Source organism: Procambarus clarkii, chromosome 14 (assembly GCF_040958095.1).
Source record: "Procambarus clarkii isolate CNS0578487 chromosome 14, FALCON_Pclarkii_2.0, whole genome shotgun sequence".
In the NCBI taxonomy this organism is placed as follows: domain Eukaryota; kingdom Metazoa; phylum Arthropoda; class Malacostraca; order Decapoda; family Cambaridae; genus Procambarus; species Procambarus clarkii.
In genome coordinates this window covers 47,329,646-47,352,506 of record NC_091163.1, presented here as the reverse complement: position 1 = coordinate 47,352,506, position 22,861 = coordinate 47,329,646, and the positions used below count along the sequence as shown (strand labels likewise).

General features: G+C 42.7%; 1 protein-coding gene across 1 annotated transcript in view; it reads left to right on the top strand.

Moving 5' to 3' along the window:
• LOC123749125 (uncharacterized) overlaps window positions 1-22,861 on the top strand; it is a 90,459-nt gene that overhangs the window by 24,858 nt on the left and 42,740 nt on the right. Inside the window, exon 3 of the mRNA XM_069324591.1 lies at window positions 19,771-20,472. Within this exon, the coding sequence (XP_069180692.1) occupies window positions 19,771-20,472 (702 nt within the window). The remainder of the gene's footprint in view (window positions 1-19,770; window positions 20,473-22,861) is intronic.

Below are 22,861 nucleotides of genomic sequence, written 5' to 3'. Positions count from 1 at the left end.
ATCACAATCTTACGGGTCCTCCAACCCTACAGCCGAGATACCCACGTAACTAGGCGGGTAGTCCAACAGTGACTCCTCCTATCACAACCTAATGTGAACACTCTTTGCAACTCCCTGCAAGAAGTTGCACTGTAAACTGTAAACAAAGCCAGGCAAGCTGGGATTCTGAGACACTACTTCAGTAATCCCCAAGTTACTTTACTCTTGTCACCAGATGATAAACAAAAGAAATTGCCTTAATCAATTACAAAATTGATTATGTGATTAATTACATTAATTGACTGATCACAGTAGTCAGCTACAAGGTACTTCTACGTTAATCACAAACACTTGTCTCTCTTAACACAAGTCATCTTGTTAACAATAACTCAAAGTCTCTTACATTACATCACACTTGACTCCTTGCAAGTATTCAGTGAGTAATTCCTAATTAATGTCAAACGGACAACTAATTAAATCCCCATCGAGTCACGTTAACTAAGTCTACCACTAACTTGGTAGCTTCTCAACAGTCTATGTCAAAATTACTTTAATGAGTGTTAATTACCCTTATTAACCCCGAGCAATTAATTAACTGTCACCAGGGCCGATAATTAATCATACATAAATACGTCTCGCTCCGCACTGCGTAAGCAAGTCTCATCAAACACTGTGAATTCACGGACGAGGAGTTAATTACTCCACTAATTAACAAGAGTGCATCTTAATCCACTGTCATCAGACAGGATATGATTAATATAATGAGTTATGCTAGCTCCATGACCTCGCTTTACCGAGTCATCAAGACCCCTGATGTTAATTACTCCACTAATTAACATAAGCCACTAATTGCTGTACCCCAGAAAGGTAATTAGTCTCGAGCAAATTACGTTAACACAAATACTGACAGACTCTGACAGTTCCTCACCACTACGTGAATTCATGATGAGAATGCTAATTACATAATTAGCTAGAGTGGTCAATTAGTTGTCACACAGACAATTGCACCGGAAACGTATCTCAACAAGCTCAGCACTGTTCACCTTAACAGCTCTCACACTCATCAAGTAATGTGCAACCCCTTATAAAGTTAGTTCCCATTAATTAACTCACTGAATCCTTAAGTCCTCAACACAACTTAAAGAATACAAAGTAACCCCAGGTTACATAGGTCACACTTACAGTGGCATGCATAACAACATAAATGCACAGCCCACATACGGTTGCAGCTTCTGCAACACGTTAATTACTGCACCCACACAGTAATAACACACAGTTTGGCAACAACAAAAGTATACCTACATTACTGCCCTCTCTAATCTTGCAACAGTTGCAAGGAACTACTGTGTGCAATCACAACTACTTCAGCAAAACAATTTACGTTAGTATAAAACACAGTCACTATGCGGACAGCTGGCACTAATTCTTATAATTAGGCTATAACTAATCAATTGCTTGCTCACATTAAGTACCGTGATTTCCCCTGAATAATCAAAGAGTATAATCAATCCTTACATCATCAACACAGCTCCTAGGGTGGATGTCACTTCTGCTCCGTTCCGCAAGCTTTCTCGGGCGTTCTTTCACCTCCGGCCTGCTCATGCGCCGCCTGAGCCGTCCTGGTCATTGGACCGGGTGCTCTCTTTTCTCTCTTCTCCTCGACTTGTGGTGGCCCCCTAGGTTCAGGACTGTTTTTCTAAGGCTCTTTTCTTGTTGGCATTGGCCTCTGGGGTTCAGATCGGGGAGCTTCATGCTCTCCTCCGGAGAAGGGGTTTCTGCTCTTTCGGTCCTGGTGGTTGTTTCGTTCGTTTGCAGTCTTCTCCCTCTTTTCTGGCGAAGAATGATTCTGCTGCTTTCCGAAGGGGTCCTTGGGTTGTTGATGCTTGGTTGGTTCGGCCGGGGGTGCATGATGTTTTGTGTCTGGTTGCAGTTCTTCGTCGTTACCTGCGCGCCACAGCCTCTGTGGTAAGGGACGCTCTTTGGGTGGATCCGGTTTCCCTTCTTTCCTGTTCCAGGGCACGGGTCTCCCAAGTCATCCGCAGGATTATTTGGTCCAGTCAGCCTGCAGTCTCTCCCCATGCCCACGACGTTCGTAAGTTCACGACTTTGGCTGCTGTTTTGGGGAATATGTCCTGGGCTGACATTCGGGCATAGGGCTTTTTGAGGTCGAACAGGGTCTTGGCCGCACGGTATCTTGTTAATGTTCCTGGCCCTTCTCGGGCGTGTATATCCTTGGGTCGCAGGTTGCAGCCAGTTGTCTCGACTTCGAGTTGATGAGTGAGTGACGACTGCCTCCCGGGTAAGTCCCTCTTTTCTTTTTCTTTAGTTAGGTAGCTCCGGGGAGCTGAAGGGGCTTTCCACAGAAAACCACCGTTGAATGTAATGAAAAGCCATTTTTTGGGTGAGACCCAGAGGCTCCCCGGCATCCCTCCCTCCCTCCGGTTGGCGTTTTTTTAGCGTTTTTGATAGTCAGCCTCTGAACTGGGGAGAGTTGCCGGTGCGGAAGTCTGGGACCCCTCCATCCCTCTCTCAGGGAGGGGGGGGGGGGTTGTGCAGACGGATGCTCGGTGTTTGTGGTGACGTCATACTGTTGTCCTTGGTTTTGGTGTTTGTGGTGACGTCATACTGTTGTCCTTGGTTTTGGTATTTGTGGTGACGTCATACTGTTGTCCTTGGTTTTGGTGTTTGTGGTGACGTCATACTGTTGTCCTTGGTTTTGGTGTTTGTGGTGACGTCATACTGTTGTCCTTGGTTTTGACTGGGGAAGTTCTGTTGCGAGTTAGGCTTTTGGTTTGCAATTTATTTGATCAGCAGTAATTTGTTTTGGAATTCCTACCTTTCTGGGTGCCTGACCTGGTAGATGGCAGACAAAGACTGCTTCCAATTACACGGGGGTGTCTTAAGGCCATTACTCCTCGTGCCTCTCTTGAGGGGGCCAGGTTCTGGCTCTGGTCCCTGGTAGGCCTAGAACTCCTTCGATTGACTGTTGCCACGGTCTAATATATACACATCAGCCCGGTATAGCTCCGGGGAGCCTCTGGGTCTCACCCAGAAAATGATGTTTCATTACATTCAACGCTGGTTTTTTTAACCACTGCACTGCTCTGCATTAAAATATGACAAACCCCTGATGTGCAGAAAATAAATTCTTTTCCAAAAATTATTTTCTTATATTGTTACAATACAGTCTCTGATCATGGGAAACTAAAAAAAATATATTGTATGTGACATACTTTAGCCGTGATGGAGCTGGGAAGTTGAGCAAATTATGGGCGCTGAGCGATGAAGGGTTCAAGGTCATTACGCCTCGCCACCCCATGGGGCAGCAGTTGCCGCGAATATAATGTTTCAACATTATTTTGATGTTTCTCATTCATTTCTTCTCTGTTTTTTTATGTAATATTATTCAAAAGTGTGTAATTTATGGAATTTATATAGTTCAATGTGTGGAATATCACTATGCTGGAAATTATGGGGCTCATGTATGTGACAGGTATATTATATTCTATGATCAATCAAACAGTGTTTTTGCTGTTATTAGACTATATGCACATATTGTATATACCTATCTACATATGTGTTCACCATAACGAACCATTAAGTTGGTATAGTGAGCCCAAAACAACAAGAGTGGCTGCGACACAGTGAGCCCAAAACAACAAGAGTGGCTGCGACACAGTGAGCCCAAAACAACAAGAGTGGCTGCGACACAGTGAGCCCAAAACAACAAGAGTGGCTGCGACACAGTGAGCCCAAAACAACAAGAGTGGCTGCGACACAGTGAGCCCAAAACAACAAGAGTGGCTGCGACACAGTGAGCCCAAAACAACAAGAGTGGCTGCGACACAGTGAGCCCAAAACAACAAGAGTGGCTGCGACACAGTGAGCCCAAAACAACAAGAGTGGCTGCGACACAGTGAGCCCAAAACAACAAGAGTGGCTGCGACACAGTGAGCCCAAAACAACAAGAGTGGCTGCGACACAGCAGGCAGCAGTCTGCTGGCTGACTCCCTCCCACCTTCAACACCCACTGACCAACATTCCTCCTCCCACCATACTGTTATTGTTTTATTACACTATTTACACACGTTATATATAAGTATCTACATGTTTTATTCCCCATTACTGTACAACTAAGCTGGTATGAGGAGTTCAGGCAATAAGAGAGGTCGCACCACACACACACACACACACAGCTGAAGCTGCCTCCCTCACTGGTTCACCATTACTGTACAACTAAGCTGGTATGAGGAGTTCAGGCAATAAGAGAGGTCGCACCACACACACACACACACACAGCTGAAGCTGCCTCCCTCACTGGTTCAAGACCAGATGCACTAACATTTTTCCCACAACAATACTGTTTGTGGTGTTATTACACAATATACACACATTATACATAAATATCTACATGTTTTATTCACCATAACTGTACAACTAAGTTGGTATGGTGTCCAAACAGCATAGTGGCCACTGCATTATAAGTCACACAGCAGGTAGCAGATGACAGCCTCACCCACTCCTTCAACAAAATGGTTTTTATTTATTTATTTATTTATGCATATACAAGAATGTACATAAGGAATGTGAGGATACAATTATGGTAATTACAGTCTTGTAAAGCCACTAGCACGCGCAGCGTTTCGGGCAGGTCCTTAATCTAAGAAAATTTTAAGGAGGTAAATACTTGCAAAATTTATAGACAAAAAAATGATAACAGATTACATGGAATGAAAAAAAAAAAGATGAGAGAAAATTATAGGTACAGTATATTAAGCACATAGGTAGCTATGATTGATTGCAATGACAGCTTGGGTTCCTCCCAACAAACTCCTTTTGCTGTTATTACACTCCATACACACGTTATATATAAGTATCTATATTTGTGTTCACCATAGCGAACCACTTAGTTGTTATCGTGGTTCCAGACAATAACATGTTGCCACACGCCAGCCAGCCAGCAGACAATGCTATCTCCCTCCCTCCCTCAACAACAATACTCCTCCTCCCACATCGCTAATTCTCACCACAATCCTGCTATTATTAGAATCCTGGTCACTAAATCATGTAAATGAATAATTTTCCATATGTTTATTTTATAATGACACATGAGAAGTCGCTTGAAGAATTTTAGATGGAGGTAATAATGGCAGTGTGCTGTGGCTAGCGCTGTGAGCATCTTGAACAGAGTTTATTCACTGATATCTGAACATTGTACACAGTCTTTATCAGTCAGGCTCTTCTGTAATACTATCATGGCTAAATAATACTAGATATATATATATTTGGACATTTTTAGGCGATGCTGTGGTCACAAGCTGAACAGCAATTCTGTTAGTTCATGATGTGTGCGCTAGCATTGGTTACTCATTCAGTACTGAGGCCTTCACACCCGGGAATATTGCCCACGTTTCTTTTTTTTTTTAATGGCGTTTGTTTAGGAGAGCCCTGAGGAAGCTGTTGTGAACCCCATGTAGCCGTGAGAGTTATGAATGATGCGCTATACTTATGAGATCTCAAGGCGCGTTGCGCAGTGTAGTGTTAAATAAGGTTAAGCTGGGTAGGCTTTGTCACTCATGTATTACTTGCAGCAATGACATTGTAAGTTTGCTGGCTTTCAGCTATGCCACAATCAACAAAGAAAGCCAATAATTGTTGGCCATTTTTTATTTCATATTTTTCCCTGTTCTTTCTTAGCAATGATCGTTCCATTCCTGGTGTATCACTGCTTGATAAGATTTGGGTTTTGTTTGTGATTATGATGCAGTCTGTAGAGGATCAACGCTGCTTGGTTAGGCACTCATTAACACTTGTGCTGCTCTGGGCCTTAACCACTGAACTGCGCCAACCGGGTATTCTCGGTCACTGGGAAACTGCGCCAAACGAGAAAACTTTTTTTTTATTTTTTCTTACCTATTCTAAATGTGTGCACGGTTGGTTGTGTACGAAATGTACTCTTAGTTCCTCCAGTGAGAGGCAGTCATCTTAGAACAAATTCCCAGAATGCCCTAGGGCTGCTGGCTGGGTTAGTACTGAGTGTGCAACCATGGGTGGCGCACGCACCTCTGGCTCCCAAACACCTGTCTGACTCGGTGTTGAAAGGTCGCGCTCTGTTGGTGAAATTCAAACCTTATTTGAAGAACATAAGGGTCATAATATTGGTGAAGCTAGGCGCAATAAGGACCTAACACAAAGGTCGAATGCAAGTGATACAGCACCTATGAGGACGATACAGCGAGCGTATCCCGTTGTAGCTCAGAGCGCCATCCTTGCTCACCTGTGCTATCTCCAATTTATATAGATGAATCGTTTTTTGTGTTCAGTGATGATGCATCTGATACAAGTAGCATAGATGAACAGTGTTAGCAGTTTCCATGGTGGTGTTTTCCATAGATATTTTCAAGAATAGCTGAATCTCTTCCTGACTGATGGACACTCTTTGAGGCTGGCTGAATCTCTTCCAGACTGATGGACACTCTTCGAGGCTGGTTGAATCTCTTCCTATGTGGGAAGCGATCTTCCCACATAGGAATCTTCCGCATAGCGATCTTCCCGGAAGATCGATTACAAAGCGATCTTTTCAAGACCATCTTACAAATTGATTTTTTCCTATAATCTTTTCAAGACTACCTTATGCTTTACAAGCTTGACTACATTCCACCTACAGGTACTAAAGCTAAGGGTGTACATGAGTGTGTTATTTGCAAGCACACAGAACGAAGAAACATGAAGCGAAAATCTATCTGTACCTGGTGCAACGAGAACGAAGTCTCGCTGTGTATCATGGACCACTTTGTTGATTATCGGACTAACTTCCGAAGTACTGAGTGTGTAATACAGTGTGTGTGTTACTGTGTAAATAGTGTGTGAAACTGTACATATTGTAATTTTAGTGAATTTTTAACAAGTAATATTGCGACAATAAACATTTATTGTGGACACATTACTGACACGTGTATCACAGTTCTATGGAACATTATGAACGTTCTACTGTATACATATTGTATAGGACACAAATATGCATCATATACATTAAAAAATAATAAAACAGCATTGGAAAAACATAGAACAAATAATTGAAAATATATTTGTGGCAACACCCTGTACTTGAATGGCCTGTGCGACCGTGTCTGGGCGTGTCACGCACGGGCGACCAGGCCCTGATGACGTCACAGCACATCTTATCCACGTCCCCACAGCCAAAGTGAATGGAATTTGGTATTTATTTTTACATAGACATATTCAGGGAAGGGAATTTATCATTTTACGAAGAAAAAAGGATTTTGGGGGAACATTTGATTTTATGTGCACAGGGAGAATTTCACAATAAACTCGGCGCATCACAGTGGTTAATGCCTTCAACACCGCCAGGCGCAAGAAAAAAATCCAAAATATTTTTGTCTGATAAAAGTGTTAACTTTTGTTTCCTGAACACAAGACACATAATAAAAAAAATTGTAGATGGCATATTTTGGCCGCAATAGGGCAAGGAAGTCTGGCAAAAATGAGGCGTTGACAGAGCAAGCATTGGAGGAGGTCTGCTCCGCCTGAGCTGTCAGGCGGGAGTTGCCACAAATATATTATTACCTATATATTTAAATGTTTTTGGTTTATTTTTTCTTAATTTTTTGCAGTAATATTATTCAATAGTGTGTAGTGTGATATACTTATATAATAAAATGTGTGAACCATTGCTATATACCATTGCATTGCCTGATATTGTTACATATTTAAGTGATGCTGTGTTCACAAGCCGAACAGCGGTGCTGTTAGCCTATGCTGCATGCACCAGCCTTGGTTGCTCACTCATTACTGAGGCTCTCACAGGAATGTTATCCACAATTTTTTTCCAAGATGGAGTCTGTTTACTATCGATCCTGGCTGGACTATAATTGCCCCTATCCCTCGCGGGGCATTTAAAATCATGTGCTATACCCTCAATCGTAAATGTACGATGTGCGCCATTCTGTGACAGTTACTCCCATCGTATATATATGTATTGTCCCATTCAAGGGTAAATATAAGGGCTGGTTTTATATTTGCAGTTAATTGAATAAGGTCTTACTTATCATTGGGATAAGCTAGCTTAGTGAGCATCTGTCTGATGCTATGGTGATTGTTCTTTGTCTATTCTGATAGATTTAATATTATCATTAAAGTTTGTTTCTGTTGTAATCAGTTCATGCACTACACTGGAGCAGTTCTCACCTTCTTGTTCTTCAGGCAGATCAGCAGAACTGATGATAAGCAAATCATGGAGTTTTTGTTGATTCCTGTTGTCTTGAGAACATGAAACACTTATGAATTCATTACTACCTACTTAACTTCACATGCTGTATTGCATATTAACTCTTAAACTGCGCAACACAACAATAGCTGTGGTGAGTAACTATCGCAGAATTGTGCACCACAGCTATTGATGTGTTGGATTACCGCGCAAGATTTAAAAGTCCCGCGGCTACACGGGGTTTATATCTGCTTCCTCAGGGCTCTTGTAAACAGACTCCATTTAAAAGAAAAATTGTGTGCAACATTGCAAGGTGTGAGAGCCTCAGTACTGACTGAGCAACCAAGGCTGGCGCATGCAGCATGAGCTAACACCATTGCTGTTCAGCTTGTAACTACAGCATTGCCTAAAAATGTAAAAATATACATGTAACTGGTATTATTTAGCAATGATAGTATTACAGAAGACCCCTGACTGATAAAAATGACCAGGATTCTGATAATAGCAGGATTGTTGTGATAATTAGCTCTGTGCGTAGTATTGTGGGAGGAGTAATGCTGAGGGAGGGAGATAACGTTGTTTGCTAACTGTGTGGCCACCTGTTATTGTCTGCACTCACCATACCAGCTCAGTGGTTCTCTGTGGTGAAGACATGTAGATACTTATATATAATGTGTGTATTAGTGTAATAACAACTAAAGGAGTATGTTGGGAGGAGTCATTTTGGTGAGGGAGAGGCATCATCTGTATGACTTGTCATGCTATGTAGGGTGGACACTATGCTCTTTGGGCACCATACCTGCTTAGTTGTACAGTTATGGTGAATAAAACATGTAGATACTTATATAGCGCACCACTTGGTTTCCGAACCCCTTGAGGACGAGACCCGTCAGTTATCATGTACGTTCGTAAATGAGAATTGAAGGAAAATGGAGAGAAAAACCAAAACCTGTGTTGGTGAGTGTATTAATATACCTGAGTCTTGTCTCCCTTTATTCGTAACCTTTGTGTACCTGAGTCTTGTCTCCCCTTACTCGTAACCTTTGTGTACCTGAGTCTTGTCTCCCCTTACTCGTAACCTTTGTGTACCTGAGTCTTGTCTCCCTTTATTTGTAACCTTTGTGTACCTGAGTCTTGTCTCCCTTTACTCGTAACCTTTGTGTACCTGAGTCTTGTCTCCCCTTACTCGTAACCTTTGTGTACCTGAGTCTTGTCTCCCTTTACTCGTAACCTTTGTGTACCTGAGTCTTGTCTCCCCTTACTCGTAACCTTTGTGTACCTGAGTCTTGTCTCCCCTTACTCGTAACCTTTGTGTACCTGAGTCTTGTCTCCCTTTATTTGTAACCTTTGTGTACCTGAGTCTTGTCTCCCCTTACTCGTAACCTTTGTGTACCTGAGTCTTGTCTCCCCTTACTCGTAACCTTTGTGTACCTGAGTCTTGTCTCCCTTTACTCGTAACATTTGTATACCTGAGTCTTGTCTCTTCTTATTCTTAACATTTGTATACCTGAGTCTTGTCCCTTCTTATTCTTAACCTTTGTATACCTGAGTCTTGTCCTTTCTTATTCTTAACCTTTGTATACCTGAGTCTTGTCCCTTCTTATTCTTAACCTTTGTATACCTGAGTCTTGTCCCTTCTTATTCTTAACCTTTGTATACCTGAGTCTTGTCCCTTCTTATTCTTAACCTTTGTATACCTGAGTCTTGTCCCTTCTTATTCTTAACCTTTGTATACCTGAGTCTTGTCCCTTCTTATTCTTAACCTTTGTAAAGAACTCAAAGAAAGTTTTTAATGTCTTCATCAGCGAGGTTCCTAATTCCCAGGATTGTCTTTGTCATTCTTCTCTGTTCATAAGTTTGTATGTTCAATACTGAACTGTTGTGCTCTGTGATGTTTGTCAGGTTATTAACCCAGCTCTGTGATGTTTGTCAGAATATTAACCCAGCTCTGTGATGTTTGTCAGAATATTAACCCAGCCCTGTGATGTTTGTCAGAATATTAACCCAGCTCTGTGATGTTTGTCAGAATATTAACCCAGCTCTGTGATGTTTGTCAGAATATTAACCCAGCCCTGTGATGTTTGTCAGAATATTAACCCAGCTCTGTGATGTTTGTCAGAATATTAACCCAGCCCTGTGATGTTTGTCAGAATATTAACCCAGCCCTGTGATGTTTGTCAGAATATTAACCCAGCTCTGTGATGTTTGTCAGAATATTAACCCAGCTCTGTGATGTTTGTCAGAATATTAACCCAGCTCTGGGATGTTTGTCAGAATATTAACCCAGCTCTGTGATGTTTGTCAGGTTATTAACCCAGCCCTGTGATGTTTGTCAGAATATTAACCCAGCTCTGTGATGTTTGTCAGAATATTAACCCAGCTCTGTGATGTTTGTCAGGTTATTAACCCAGCTCTGTGATGTTTGTCAGAATATTAACCCAGCCCTGTGATGTTTGTCAGAATATTAACCCAGCTCTGTGATGTTTGTCAGAATATTAACCCAGCTCTGTGATGTTTGTCAGGTTATTAACCCAGCTCTGTGATGTTTGTCAGGTTATTATCCCAGCTCTGTGATGTTTGTCAGGTTATTAACCCAGCCCTGTGATGTTTGTCAGAATATTAACCCAGCTCTGTGATGTTTGTCAGAATATTATCCCAGCTCTGTGATGTTTGTCAGAATATTAACCCAGCTCTGTGATGTTTGTCAGAATATTAACCCAGCCCTGTGATGTTTGTCAGAATATTAACCCAGCTCTGGGATGTTTGTCAGAATATTATCCCAGCTCTGTGATGTTTGTCAGAATATTATCCCAGCTCTGGGATGTTTGTCAGGTTATTAACCCAGCCCTGTGATGTTTGTCAGAATATTAACCCAGCTCTGTGATGTTTGTCAGGTTATTAACCCAGCCCTGTGATGTTTGTCAGAATATTAACCCAGCTCTGTGATGTTTGTCAGAATATTAACCCAGCCCTGTGATGTTTGTCAGAATATTATCCCAGCTCTGTGATGTTTGTCAGAATATTATCCCAGCTCTGGGATGTTTGTCAGAATATTAACCCAGCTCTGGGATGTTTGTTTGAATGTTAACCCAACTCAGGTACTGTATATGTTAGTTTGTTAAACACATTAATCCAGCTTTGGGATATGTTAATTTATCAGAAATGTTAGCCTGCTTCTGGGATATTTTAATCTTGTCATAAATATTAGCCCTCCTCCGGGATATGTTAGTACAGTGGTACCTCAGCTTACGAATATAATCCATTCCCAGAGACGGCTCGTAAGCCAAATATTAGTAAACTGAAACAAAATTTTCCCCGTAAGAAATAATGGAAATTGAATTAATCCGTTCCAGACTCCCCCAAAAATTTACTTCAAAGTAAATTTTATACCTAATTCACCCAAATCTTCAGTACTAATGTACAAGTTATTACTTACCTTTACTGATAACTCTTGCCGACTTCTCTGGGGTACACACTCTCTGACACGTTTTGCCTACATTCCACTAGGACCTGCTTTTGGCTCACAGCTTGCTTGTCTTACTAAGAATCTGTCTAAAGACACTTGTATTTCTCTACATTTTAACACTTGTCTGTAGTAAGACATCACATTGTCATTTAACCACTGTGCTGCTCGGCCTCCAAATATGGCACCGACGTGCGTAGGAAATAAATTCTCGTGAATTTTTTATTTATTTTTAATCTGTTTAAAACCCTTCCCTGATTACAGAAATATAAAAATAAACTCAAAATTGTACTTACTTTGGCCGCAATGGGATCCACAAAATGGCCTGTAACATCATCAATTGGTGGTCGCCCGTGGCGTAGACTCCCAGGGCCACTCGCCCGCCAGGTTCAAGATGCGCGAGTTGCCACAAATATATTTTTGTCCATTTTTTGAGCACGGTTCTAAATACATTTGTTTTGCTTTTTCTTGCCAATCCTATGTATAATTAACACGTACACAATATTATGGTAGTAGAACATCCGTACTGTCCCAAGACACTGTTACATGCATCACATGTGTCCTCATATATTGCTCATATATCCAATGTTTCATGTTCATTTATATATATTTACAACATATTTACACACTGTACACTATCACATACTATATACATTCACCATAAACACACTCACAACTCTGAGAGTGTGAGCTGCCACACCCAACCAGTCCTCCCTCACTCCCTCAACATCATACTCACCATCATTCCTCCTCCCACCATACTGTTAGTGTTTTTATTACACTATTTACATACGTTATGTATACCTATCTACATGTTTTATTCACCGTAACTATACAACTAAGCTGGTATTGTGTCGAAACAGCACAGTGGTCGCCATACACTACATGACAATTGTCACACAGCAGACGATGACGCTATGAGTACAATGCCAACTCCCTCACCAAAATGGCTCCTCCCAACATACTCCTGTTGTTGTTATTACACTATATGCACACATTGTATATACCCATGTACATATGTGTTCACCATAGCGAACCACTAAGCTAGTACTGTGAGCAAAACGAGTGGCTGCCCCACACACAGTGACGCTACCTCGATTCCCTCCCACACCAAAATTTCTCCTCCCACAATACTAAGCACAGCTCTAATTATCACCACAATCCTGCTATTATCACAATGCTAGACACTAAATCCTGTAAATGAATAATTGACCACAAGTTTATTTTGTAAAGGAACATAAGAAGTCATTTGAAGATTCCTAGATGGACGAAATAATACTGTGGTGCTGTGGCTAGCGCTGTGAACATCGTGAACAGCATTGATTCACTGATTTGATCATTGTACACTGTCATTATCACACTCAGGCTCTTCTGTAATACTATCATGGCTAAATAATACGAGTCACATATATATATTGATATTATTAGGCATTGCTGTGGTCACAAGCTGAACAGCAGTGCTGTGAGCTCATGCTGCGTGTACCAGCCTTGGTTGCTCACTCAGTACTGAGGCTCTCACACCCAGGAATGTTGCCCACAATTTTTTTTTTAATGGCGTCTGTTTACAAGTGCCCTGAGGAAACTGATGTGAACCCCATGTAGCCACGGGAGTTTTGAATCATACGCTAAAAATATAAGATCCTGTAGGCGCGTTGTGCATCCCCCGTCGAGCGCCTGCAGGCGTGTTGTGCAGTTCAGTGGTTAAAAGGTCAATGCAACGGCCTGCTACAGCTTTATCTGGATGAGTTTTTTCAACAAAACTTTGCAGTTCTTCCCATACTTCACACACTTTCTTAATGAGGAAGGGACATCCTCTACTGCCTCTACTCACAACTATTTTCTTAAGTTGAACCTTACCACTGACTTTCTTAGGACCCATGGGAAGATATATAATAATTACTGTAACCCCACGATTATCCGGGATTCGACCATCCGGAAAACGCCCTTATACGGCCAAAATCGTGATCAGATAAAGTTATCACAATATCCGGCCAAAATGGCCACAGGAACCGGATAAAAACTGGTTTGGCCGGATGAAAATTCGGCCGTACCGTATTAATCCCGTCTGTGGCTCTAGACGCATGGTGGAGGAGGGCGGTGGGGTGGGTGGGTGGTGTTGGGAGGGTGGGAGGGGTGCGTTGGAAGGGACCACCTGGGTACAGGAATTTCCATTAATTTTAGAACAATTAATCATAGCCAAAAACAAATGAAATAAGTACTAGTAATTATGTAATAACAAATAAATAAGTTTCCTAAAAGCAATGTGCACAGGCTGAAGTTTCCTTCAAAAATATTATGAGTTTTGTTCTCCTGGCGGCCTACGTAACGTGCTATAGCTGCCCCACCCCATGTGGACCCGTCCAACACTGGTCAAAGTTTGGACGAAGTTTTCTTACCATGTGCGTCCGTCCCTCGTGTTATACACAGTGCTGCGCCATTAGTGAAATATTTTTTTAAATATTTTTTTTATTTTCATAGTAACTTTGAACATTTTTGGCCAAGACTATGTCTGGTAGCAGCATCAATCGTTCTGGAGGTGTTAAGAGGAAGAAGGTTGTCCTAGCAATTAAAGACAAGTTACCTGTTGTTCAACCAGTGAGGCTTCACAGGCAGCTAAGCGCCTTCAACAAGTAAGGTGCCACAGGCAAGCCAAGCGCCTTCAACAAGTGAGGTGCCACAGGCAAGCCAAGCCCCTTCAACAAGTGAGGTGCAAGCAAGCACTTTCAACAAGTGAGGCGTCGCAGGCAAGCCAAGTGCCTTCAACAAGTGAGGTGACACAGGCAAGCCAAGCGCCTTCAACAACTAAGGCGTCACAGGCAAGCCAAGTGCCTTCAACAAGTGAGGCGACACAGGCAAGCCAAGCGCCTTCAACAACTGAGGCGTCACAGGCAAGCCAAGTGCCTTCAACAAGTGAGGCGACACAGGCAAGCCAAGCGCCTTCAACAACTGAGGCGTCACAGGCAAGCCAAGCGCCTTCAACAACTGAGGCCTCACAGGCAACCCAAATGCCTTCAACCAGTGAGGATTCAGCAGCTGGCAGTCAAAATTAACTTTGCTTAATGAACTAACTGTTCAGTAATTGTAAGTGTTAATTTTAGTGTTGTGTTAGTATAGGTTACGTAAATTGTTAAGAATTCTTAACTTCAAGATGTGTCGCATCAATCAAGAAGACGAACACCAACAAGGTAAGTTGAGGTTTCTAGTTGAATATTTAATAATTATATGTGGCAAGGCAATTCAAATTATGTTGTTTGTAGTATAAAAATAGTTGGAAATGGTCACTTTTGGACTCGTAGGTGAAAAAGTAGCATTATCCGAAAAATGTGATAATCCGGCTGGGGGTCCTTCCCATATAGTCCAGATGATCGAGTAGAGACAGTACTTTTATGTTCAAATACCCAAAAATAAAAAATAAAAATTGAAATTCTTTGCAAAGAATTCGGGCGGGATTGTCACTAGTCGGGAGCCACTAGTAAACTGAGGCACGATCGCTGTGCCACCGTGCCCTAGATTGGCCACACACGTATCAACAAACTCGTTTCCCGAGAAAAAGCTCTTAACCCGATTCAAATTTTCCGAAGAAATTGGATTCTTAACCTGAAAAGTTCGTAAATAGGGGCATTTGTAAGCCGAGGTGTCACTGTACGTCAGAAATGTTAGCCCAGCTTTGGGATATGTTTAACCCTGTTAGAAATGTTAGTTCTGCTCTGGGATACGTTTGGCAGAAATATTAACTCTGTTCTAGAATAACTGATACAGTATAAAGAAATTATGTTAATATTATATAATTTGTATCGGTGAATAAAGTACTGTAATATTTCTTTCTGTGTAGAGTCATCCGGCTCCCTGGAGCTATCGGAACGATATGCGCATATTAGTCCAGGATCATGTCAATTGGAGTTCAGCCTGTCGAGGACCATGAGTCAGAACCTGGCCCCCCTCAGGCAAAGGGAGCAATGACCTATGGAAACCCCCATGTATTTGGGGGCATTCCATGTCTGCAATCGACTGAAGTTAGCACCCAGAAAGGTAGGCATAACAAAACAAACCCCACATGGTAAGAAAAATTGCAACTGAAGTCCGAGCAGTGAGGCAGAATTCCCCTTATCTATAGAAACAAGCAAACAAGCAATTGTCATACACCGTCACCGTGCCGCTTGTCCGCGCAGCCCTCCCTTCCTCGGGAGTGGGAAGGGGGAGCTCATGACCCAAGTTTGTTGACTAATGCTCTCGTGGGTGGTCATTGACTCTGGCCCCATTCTTTGGCAGTATTCGTACCTTCGTATCTGCTGTTTGTGGTGTGGTGGCTAGGTGTAATTAGTGTACTGGGGCTGCATGGGCATATCCTTAACCCTTAAACTGCGCATGGCGTATTTATACGCCACGAGTAACATGTCCCACAGTGCGCATGGCGTATATAAACACCAAAGGGTGGCAGGCACGATTCAAATGGCCCACGGCTACATGGGGTTCACATTAGCTTCCTCAGAGCTCTTATAAACAGATGCCATGTTTAAAAAAAATGGTGGGTAATATTCTCCGGTGTGAGAGCCACAGTACTGTGGGAGCAACCAAGGCTGGTGCACACAGCATGAGATAACAGCATTACTGTTCAGCTTGTGACCACAGCATCGCCTAAAAATGTCAAAATAAAAATGTAACTGCTATTATTTAGCACTGACAGTAATACAGATGACCCCCTGACTGTGATAAAAATGACCAGGATTGTGATAATAGCAGAATTGTTGTGATAATTAGCACTGTGAGAGGAGTAATGCTGAGGGACGGAGGGAGATAGCATCGTTTACTTTGTGGTCACCTGTTATTGTCTGCATTCACTATACCAGCTCAGTGGTTCTCTATGGTGAACACAAAAGTAGATACTTATATATAATGTGCATATATAGTGTAATAACACTGCAAACAGGATTGTTGGGGAGAAATTTTAGTGCACCTGACCTTGAATGGGTGAGGGAGGCAGCCGCCAGCTGACTGTGTGTAGCGACGTCACTTAGTGCCTGAACTAACTATATCAGCTTAGCTGTACAGTTGTGGTAAACAAAACATGTAGATATTTATATATAACGTCTATATATAATGTAATAACACCACAAACGGCATTGTTGGGGGAGAAATTTTAGTGCGTGTGACCTTGAATGAGTGAGGGAGGTAGCCGCCAGCTGACTTTGTGTAGCGATGTCTCTTAGTGCCAGAACTAACTATATCAGCTTAGTTGTACAGTTGTGTTGAACAAAACATGTAGATCCTTATATATATAACGTCTGTACTGTATATAGTGAATAAAATAGAAAACAGGACGGTGGTAGGAGAAAGTGGGCGAGTGAGGCATTGTTGAGGGAGTGGCTGGCTGGTGTGTGGCGGTCACTCCTCGTTGTTTTTTGACTCATAATACCAACTTAGTGGTTCGTTATGGTGAATAAAACTTGCAGATACTTATATATAACCTATGTATAAAGTGTAATAACAGTAAAACTATTTGTTTATTGTTTTATGAACATAATAATTGAATCACTAATATGCACACCATACTTTTGAGTATAGCGATGATTCACCCTTTTTATTATATAAATCTATCACACTACACACTATTGAATAATATTACTGCAAAAAACTAAGAAAAAATCAATCAGACATTGAAATAATTATGTAATAATATCTTTGTGGCAACTCCCACCTGTCAGCTCAGATGACGCTGACGGTCTCTGACGACCGCTCTGTCAACGCCCACATTTTGCCAGACTTCCTCGGCCTATTGCGGCCAAAAGATGTCACCTACGATTTTTTTTTATTTTTTCCGTGCTCAGGGAACACAAATTAACATTTTTAGAAAACGAAATAATTTTTAAAAAATTTTCTTTCTTGCGCACAGGGGTGCAAATCTCCTCAGGACCCCTTAGCAGCTTAAGGGTTAAGGGGGTCTTCCCTGCTGCCATTTTTGTAGATTGGAACTATGTTAGCCTTTTTCCACTCAACAGCTACAACTAAAATAAATAAATAAATATAAATATGTTTATTCAGGTAAGGTATATACATACAAGTGATGTTACATTAATGGATTGATATATAGATAGAGCTAGTACATACAATGCCTAAAGCCACTATTACGCAATGCGTTTCGGGCAAACCCCGAAACTCCTGTAAACTGCCTGAAAAATCAGTTGAAGTGGAATGCTGAACTCAGGTGCACATTCTCTCAGAACCCATGGTGAAACTCCATCTGGACCAACTGCTTTGTTCTTACTTAGCTCCTTGAGCATTTTTTCCACTTCATCTCTAGACACCTCTATGTGCTCTATGTTGTTCTCTGGAATTCATATTGTGTCTGGTTCCCTGAAGATTTCATTTTGTACAAACACATTTTGGAACTTTTCGTTTAACCCTTCCACTGCTCAGGGGTCCTGAGGACATTTACATCCCTGTGCGCAAGAAAAAAAAAATAAAATTTTTTTTTCGTCTTCTAAACATGTTAATTTGTGCCCCCTGAGCACTGGAAAACAAAATCGTAGGTGACATATTTTGGGCGCAATTGACTGAGGAAGTCTCGCAAAAAGTGGGCGTTGACAGAGCGGTCGTCAGGGCCGGTCAGCATCACCCACGCTGACAGGTGGGAGTTGCCACAAAGATATTATTACCGAATTGTTTCAATGTCTCCGAGTGATTTTTTCTTAGTTTTTTTGCAGTAATATTATTCAATAGTGTGTATTGTAATATATTTATATAATAAAAGTGGTGAATAATCGTTATACTCAAAAGTATGGTGTGCATATTAGTGATTCAATTATTATGTTCATAAAACAATAAACAAATAGTTTTGCTGCTATTACACTCTATACACAGGTTATATATAAGTATCTGCATGTTTTGGTCACCATAACGAACCACTAAGTTGGTATTGAGAGTCGAAAAGCAACGAGGAGTTACCACGACACACACCAGCCAGCCACTCGCTGCCACTCCCTCAACACACGCACTAAACTTTCTCCCCCAACAATACCATTTGTGGTGTTATTACACTATACAGACGTTATACATAAGTATGTATATATTTTGTTCACCACAACTGTACAGCTAAGCTGATATAGTTAGTTCAGGCACTAAGAGTTGTCGCTATACACAGCTGGCAGCTCCCTCACTCATTCAAGGTCACATGCACTAAACTTTCTCCCCCAACAATAGTGTTTGCAGTGTTATTATCCTATATACACATATTATATATAAGTATCTACATGTTGTATGCACCGTAACTGTACACCTAAGCTTGTAGTGCGCCCAAAGAGCATAGCGGCCACCCTCTAAACAGCTAGACAAATCGTGCAGATGACGTCACCTCCGTCACCCAAATGGCTCCTCCCAGCATAATCCTTTTGCTGTTATTACACTAATACACACATTATATATAAGTATCTACATTTGTGTTCACCATAGAGAACCACTGACCTGGTATGGTGAATACAAACAATAACAGGTGCCCACACAGTAAACGATGCTGTCTCCCTCCGTCTCTCAGCATCACTCCACCCACAGCGCTAATTATTACAACAATCCTGCTATTATCACAACTCTGGATATTTATATCACAGTCAGGGGTCATCTGTAATATAGTCATCACTAAATAATAACAATTATATATTTACTTTGACATTTCTCGGCGATGCTGTGATCACAAGCTGAACAGCAATGCTGTTCACTCATTTTGCGTGTGCCAGCCTTGGTTGCTCCAACAGTACTGTGCCTCTCACACCTGAGAATATTGCCCACGATTTAAAAAAAAAATGGCGTCTGTTTACAAGAGCCCTGAGGAAGCTACTGTGAACCCCGTGTAGCCGCGGGCCATTTGAATCAGGCCTGGCACCCTATGGCGTATATATACGCCATGCGCACCATGGGACATGTTACTCAGGGCGTATATATACGTATATGGCTTGTGGTCCTTGGTAGGCTGAACTCCAATTGACTGATGACCCCAGACTAATATGCGCATATCAATCCGATAGCTCCAGAGAGCCGGAGGGACTCACCCAGAAGATAATTTTTTTCGTTGTAAATACATGTAACTTAACCAAATATTCTTTATCCACAGGATAACAACCCAGAGGAATGTTCAGTGTGTTTTAACAATTATGATGACACACTGCTACGGCCTCGCACTCTGCCTTGTGGCCACACATTCTGCTCCCAATGTATTGACAATGCTATCAAGAATGGTCAGCTGAACTGCCCCAGCTGCCGTGCCCAGCACACTGCCACAGCTGCTACTCAGTTCCCAATCAGTTATGGTATGGAGGCCTTTATCAGAAAACTAAAAGGTATGGAGGTGGTGCCAGTGACAACGGTACCCACAAAACCCAATAAAGCTCCGACCAGAGGCATCAGTAAGAAGTTACGTTCCCTGGTGGAGGAGCAGAAGAGCAGCATCAGCAGCCTCATTACCAGCTGTGAAGAGGTACTGTCCCAGCTGGGGGAGTACCGGGGGCAGCTGGGGGACTGGAAGACTCAACACCTCCAGCTCCAGGACAGACTCTATGCTCTGGTAGAGCAGAACAAGTCAGCAATGAAGCTCTTGGAACTGGAGGATACCAGTGTGGTGGATATGACAACACAAGGAGAGGAAGGGAAGACTCAGCTGCAGGCCATGTTGGGGAGCCTCGACACAGTCAACACAGCACAGGAAGTTGGCACAACCATAGACACAGCTGATGAGTGCAGCATAAAGGTAGAAGATTGGGTCCAGAAGTGCCAGGAACTCTTCCCAGATGTCAACACTGTCCACACCTCAGTGAAGGTATGCTGCTGAAGGTCACATTGTTCTCACCCAACTGAGTGTAGTATTGCCTCTATATAAACACTTTTGATATGGAGACACATCAAGATGAGAGTAAACTTTATATATATAGGATGATATGGAGACACATCAAGATGAGAGTAAACTTTATATATATAGGATGATATGGAGACACATCAAGATGAGAGTAAACTTTATATATATAGGATGATATGGAGACACATCAAGATGAGAGTAAACTTTATATATATAGGATGATATGGAGACACATCAAGATGAGAGTAAACTTTATATATATAGGAAACTTTTTGTTTTAAAGCATGACACATTTTTATTAATAAAGTCAACTGTCATCTTGGTGTTTCACTACACTGTGGTCAACACTCAGTGTTCACTACACTGTGGTCAGCACTCAGTGTACACTACACTGTGGTCAGCACTCAGTGTTCACTACACTGTGGTCAGCACTCAGTGTTCACTACACTGTGGTCAGCACTCAGTGTACACTACACTGTGGTCAGCACTCAGTGTTCACTACACTGTGATCAGCACTCAGTGTACTCTACACTGTGGTCAGCACTCAGTGTACACTACACTGTGGTCAGCACTCAGTGTACACTACACTGTGGTCAGCACTCAGTGTACACTACACTGTGGACAGCACTCAGTGTTCACTACACTGTGGTCAGCACTCAGTGTTCACTACACTGTGGTCAGCACTCAGTGTACACTACACTGTATTCACCTAGTTTTGCTTGCGGGGGTTGAGCTCTGGTCTTTCGGTCCGCCTCTCAACTGTCAATCACTCAACTGTTACTAACTACTAACTAATTTTTTCTTAGGGAGCCCCTATGGCCCCGGAGCTATCCAGGCTGACATGAATATCCTTAACTTTGGCATCAGTCGATGTGGGTGGAGTTCTAGGCCTACCGGTGACCACGAGCCAGAACCTGGCTCCCTCAGAGAGGCACGAGGAGCAATGGCCTATAGAAATGCACATGTGGTTTTGGAGCATTCTATATCTGCCATCAACCGGGACAGGCACCCAGAAAGGTAAGCACCCGAAAACAAACCCCTGTTCTGGTTAAAATGGCAAAAATAGACAAACGAGTGGACAGAACTCCCCAAATGAAAACTAGCAAACGAGCCTGACGGCACACAAGCTGCTCCTCATGTCTGTGCAGCTCCCCCCCCCCCTCCCCGGGAGGGGGAAGGGGAAGCCCAAGACCCTCGTGCCAACGATCTACACCACAGTTCTTCGGCTGGTGTGATGCATCGCAGTCGTGTGGCTCCAGCTCCTGACTCTTGTGTTGTGCTATGCTTTGGTTCAGTGCTGCTCTTAAGGTGCGTGGGAACGGGGAGTATTATTCCAAGGTACTCGTGCTGCATGCGCTTAGGGTTCCCTTCCCTAAGTGCCCTGTAAGTACCGCCCTTGGAGCTTGGGGTTATCATCCACAAGTCACCTTGGGTCTACCTCTGTTGGTCTTTTGCTGCTCAGCGACTGATCGCCCCGAGTGTTTGGGGGGGGGGGGGGTTCCCGCCCTTGTTTACCTTGGGGTAAGTGGTAGAATTTGCGCTTGCAGGGGGTGCGGGGTTCTGCGCAGCTAGTTTTCACCTATAACAACAGCCGGCTCTGTTCCCTTTTGGTACGTTGCCATCTTGCGAGGATTTTTTTTTTTTCGATTGGTGGGGGGGGGGGGTTCTGCCTCGGTATTACTTTCCCGTTTTACTAGGGTTGCTTTTGTTTGGTGGTACCCCCTGCTTTGCCCTCGTGAGTGGACACGTCCCGGGGGTTCAGCTTGAGCAGTGTTGTTTGGTCGCTTAGGCGCTGGTTAGCAGTACACTGCCTGGGATTATTTTTTTGTCCCCTAACTCCCCTTGCCACTTCGGGGGGGTATAGGGTTTTTATGTAGCTTCAGGGCACCGATCCCCCCAGCCACAGGGCATGGCGAGACGGCACCCCTAAGCATACCTAATACCCTAACAAACACAAACTAAAATAAACATATATGGCAGATCTCATCACACCCACAAGAGTTAAGATGATACTAATACAGTAATACATAATAATAACCTGAAAATAAACAAACATTAATGGAAAATTCTTTTGTAGTTGGTTTTTTCTATATGGGACACAGCACACATAGGTAGGGGTGCACAGTATAACATTTAAAAAGAACAAACGCTGAAGGCCAAAGCAGCAGGCTGCCCAATCGGCAGGGATGATGATTTGACGTCGGCATACATGGAAAACTAGACACAGTGGATGCTCCTAACAAGGCCCCGGAGCGGGAGGGTTATCATGTATGCGCATGGGGTCCCTCCGGTTGCCGCCTTACCTACTCGTGGGCTCCGGCCAAGTCATCCACCCTCTTGTGAGACGCCATTA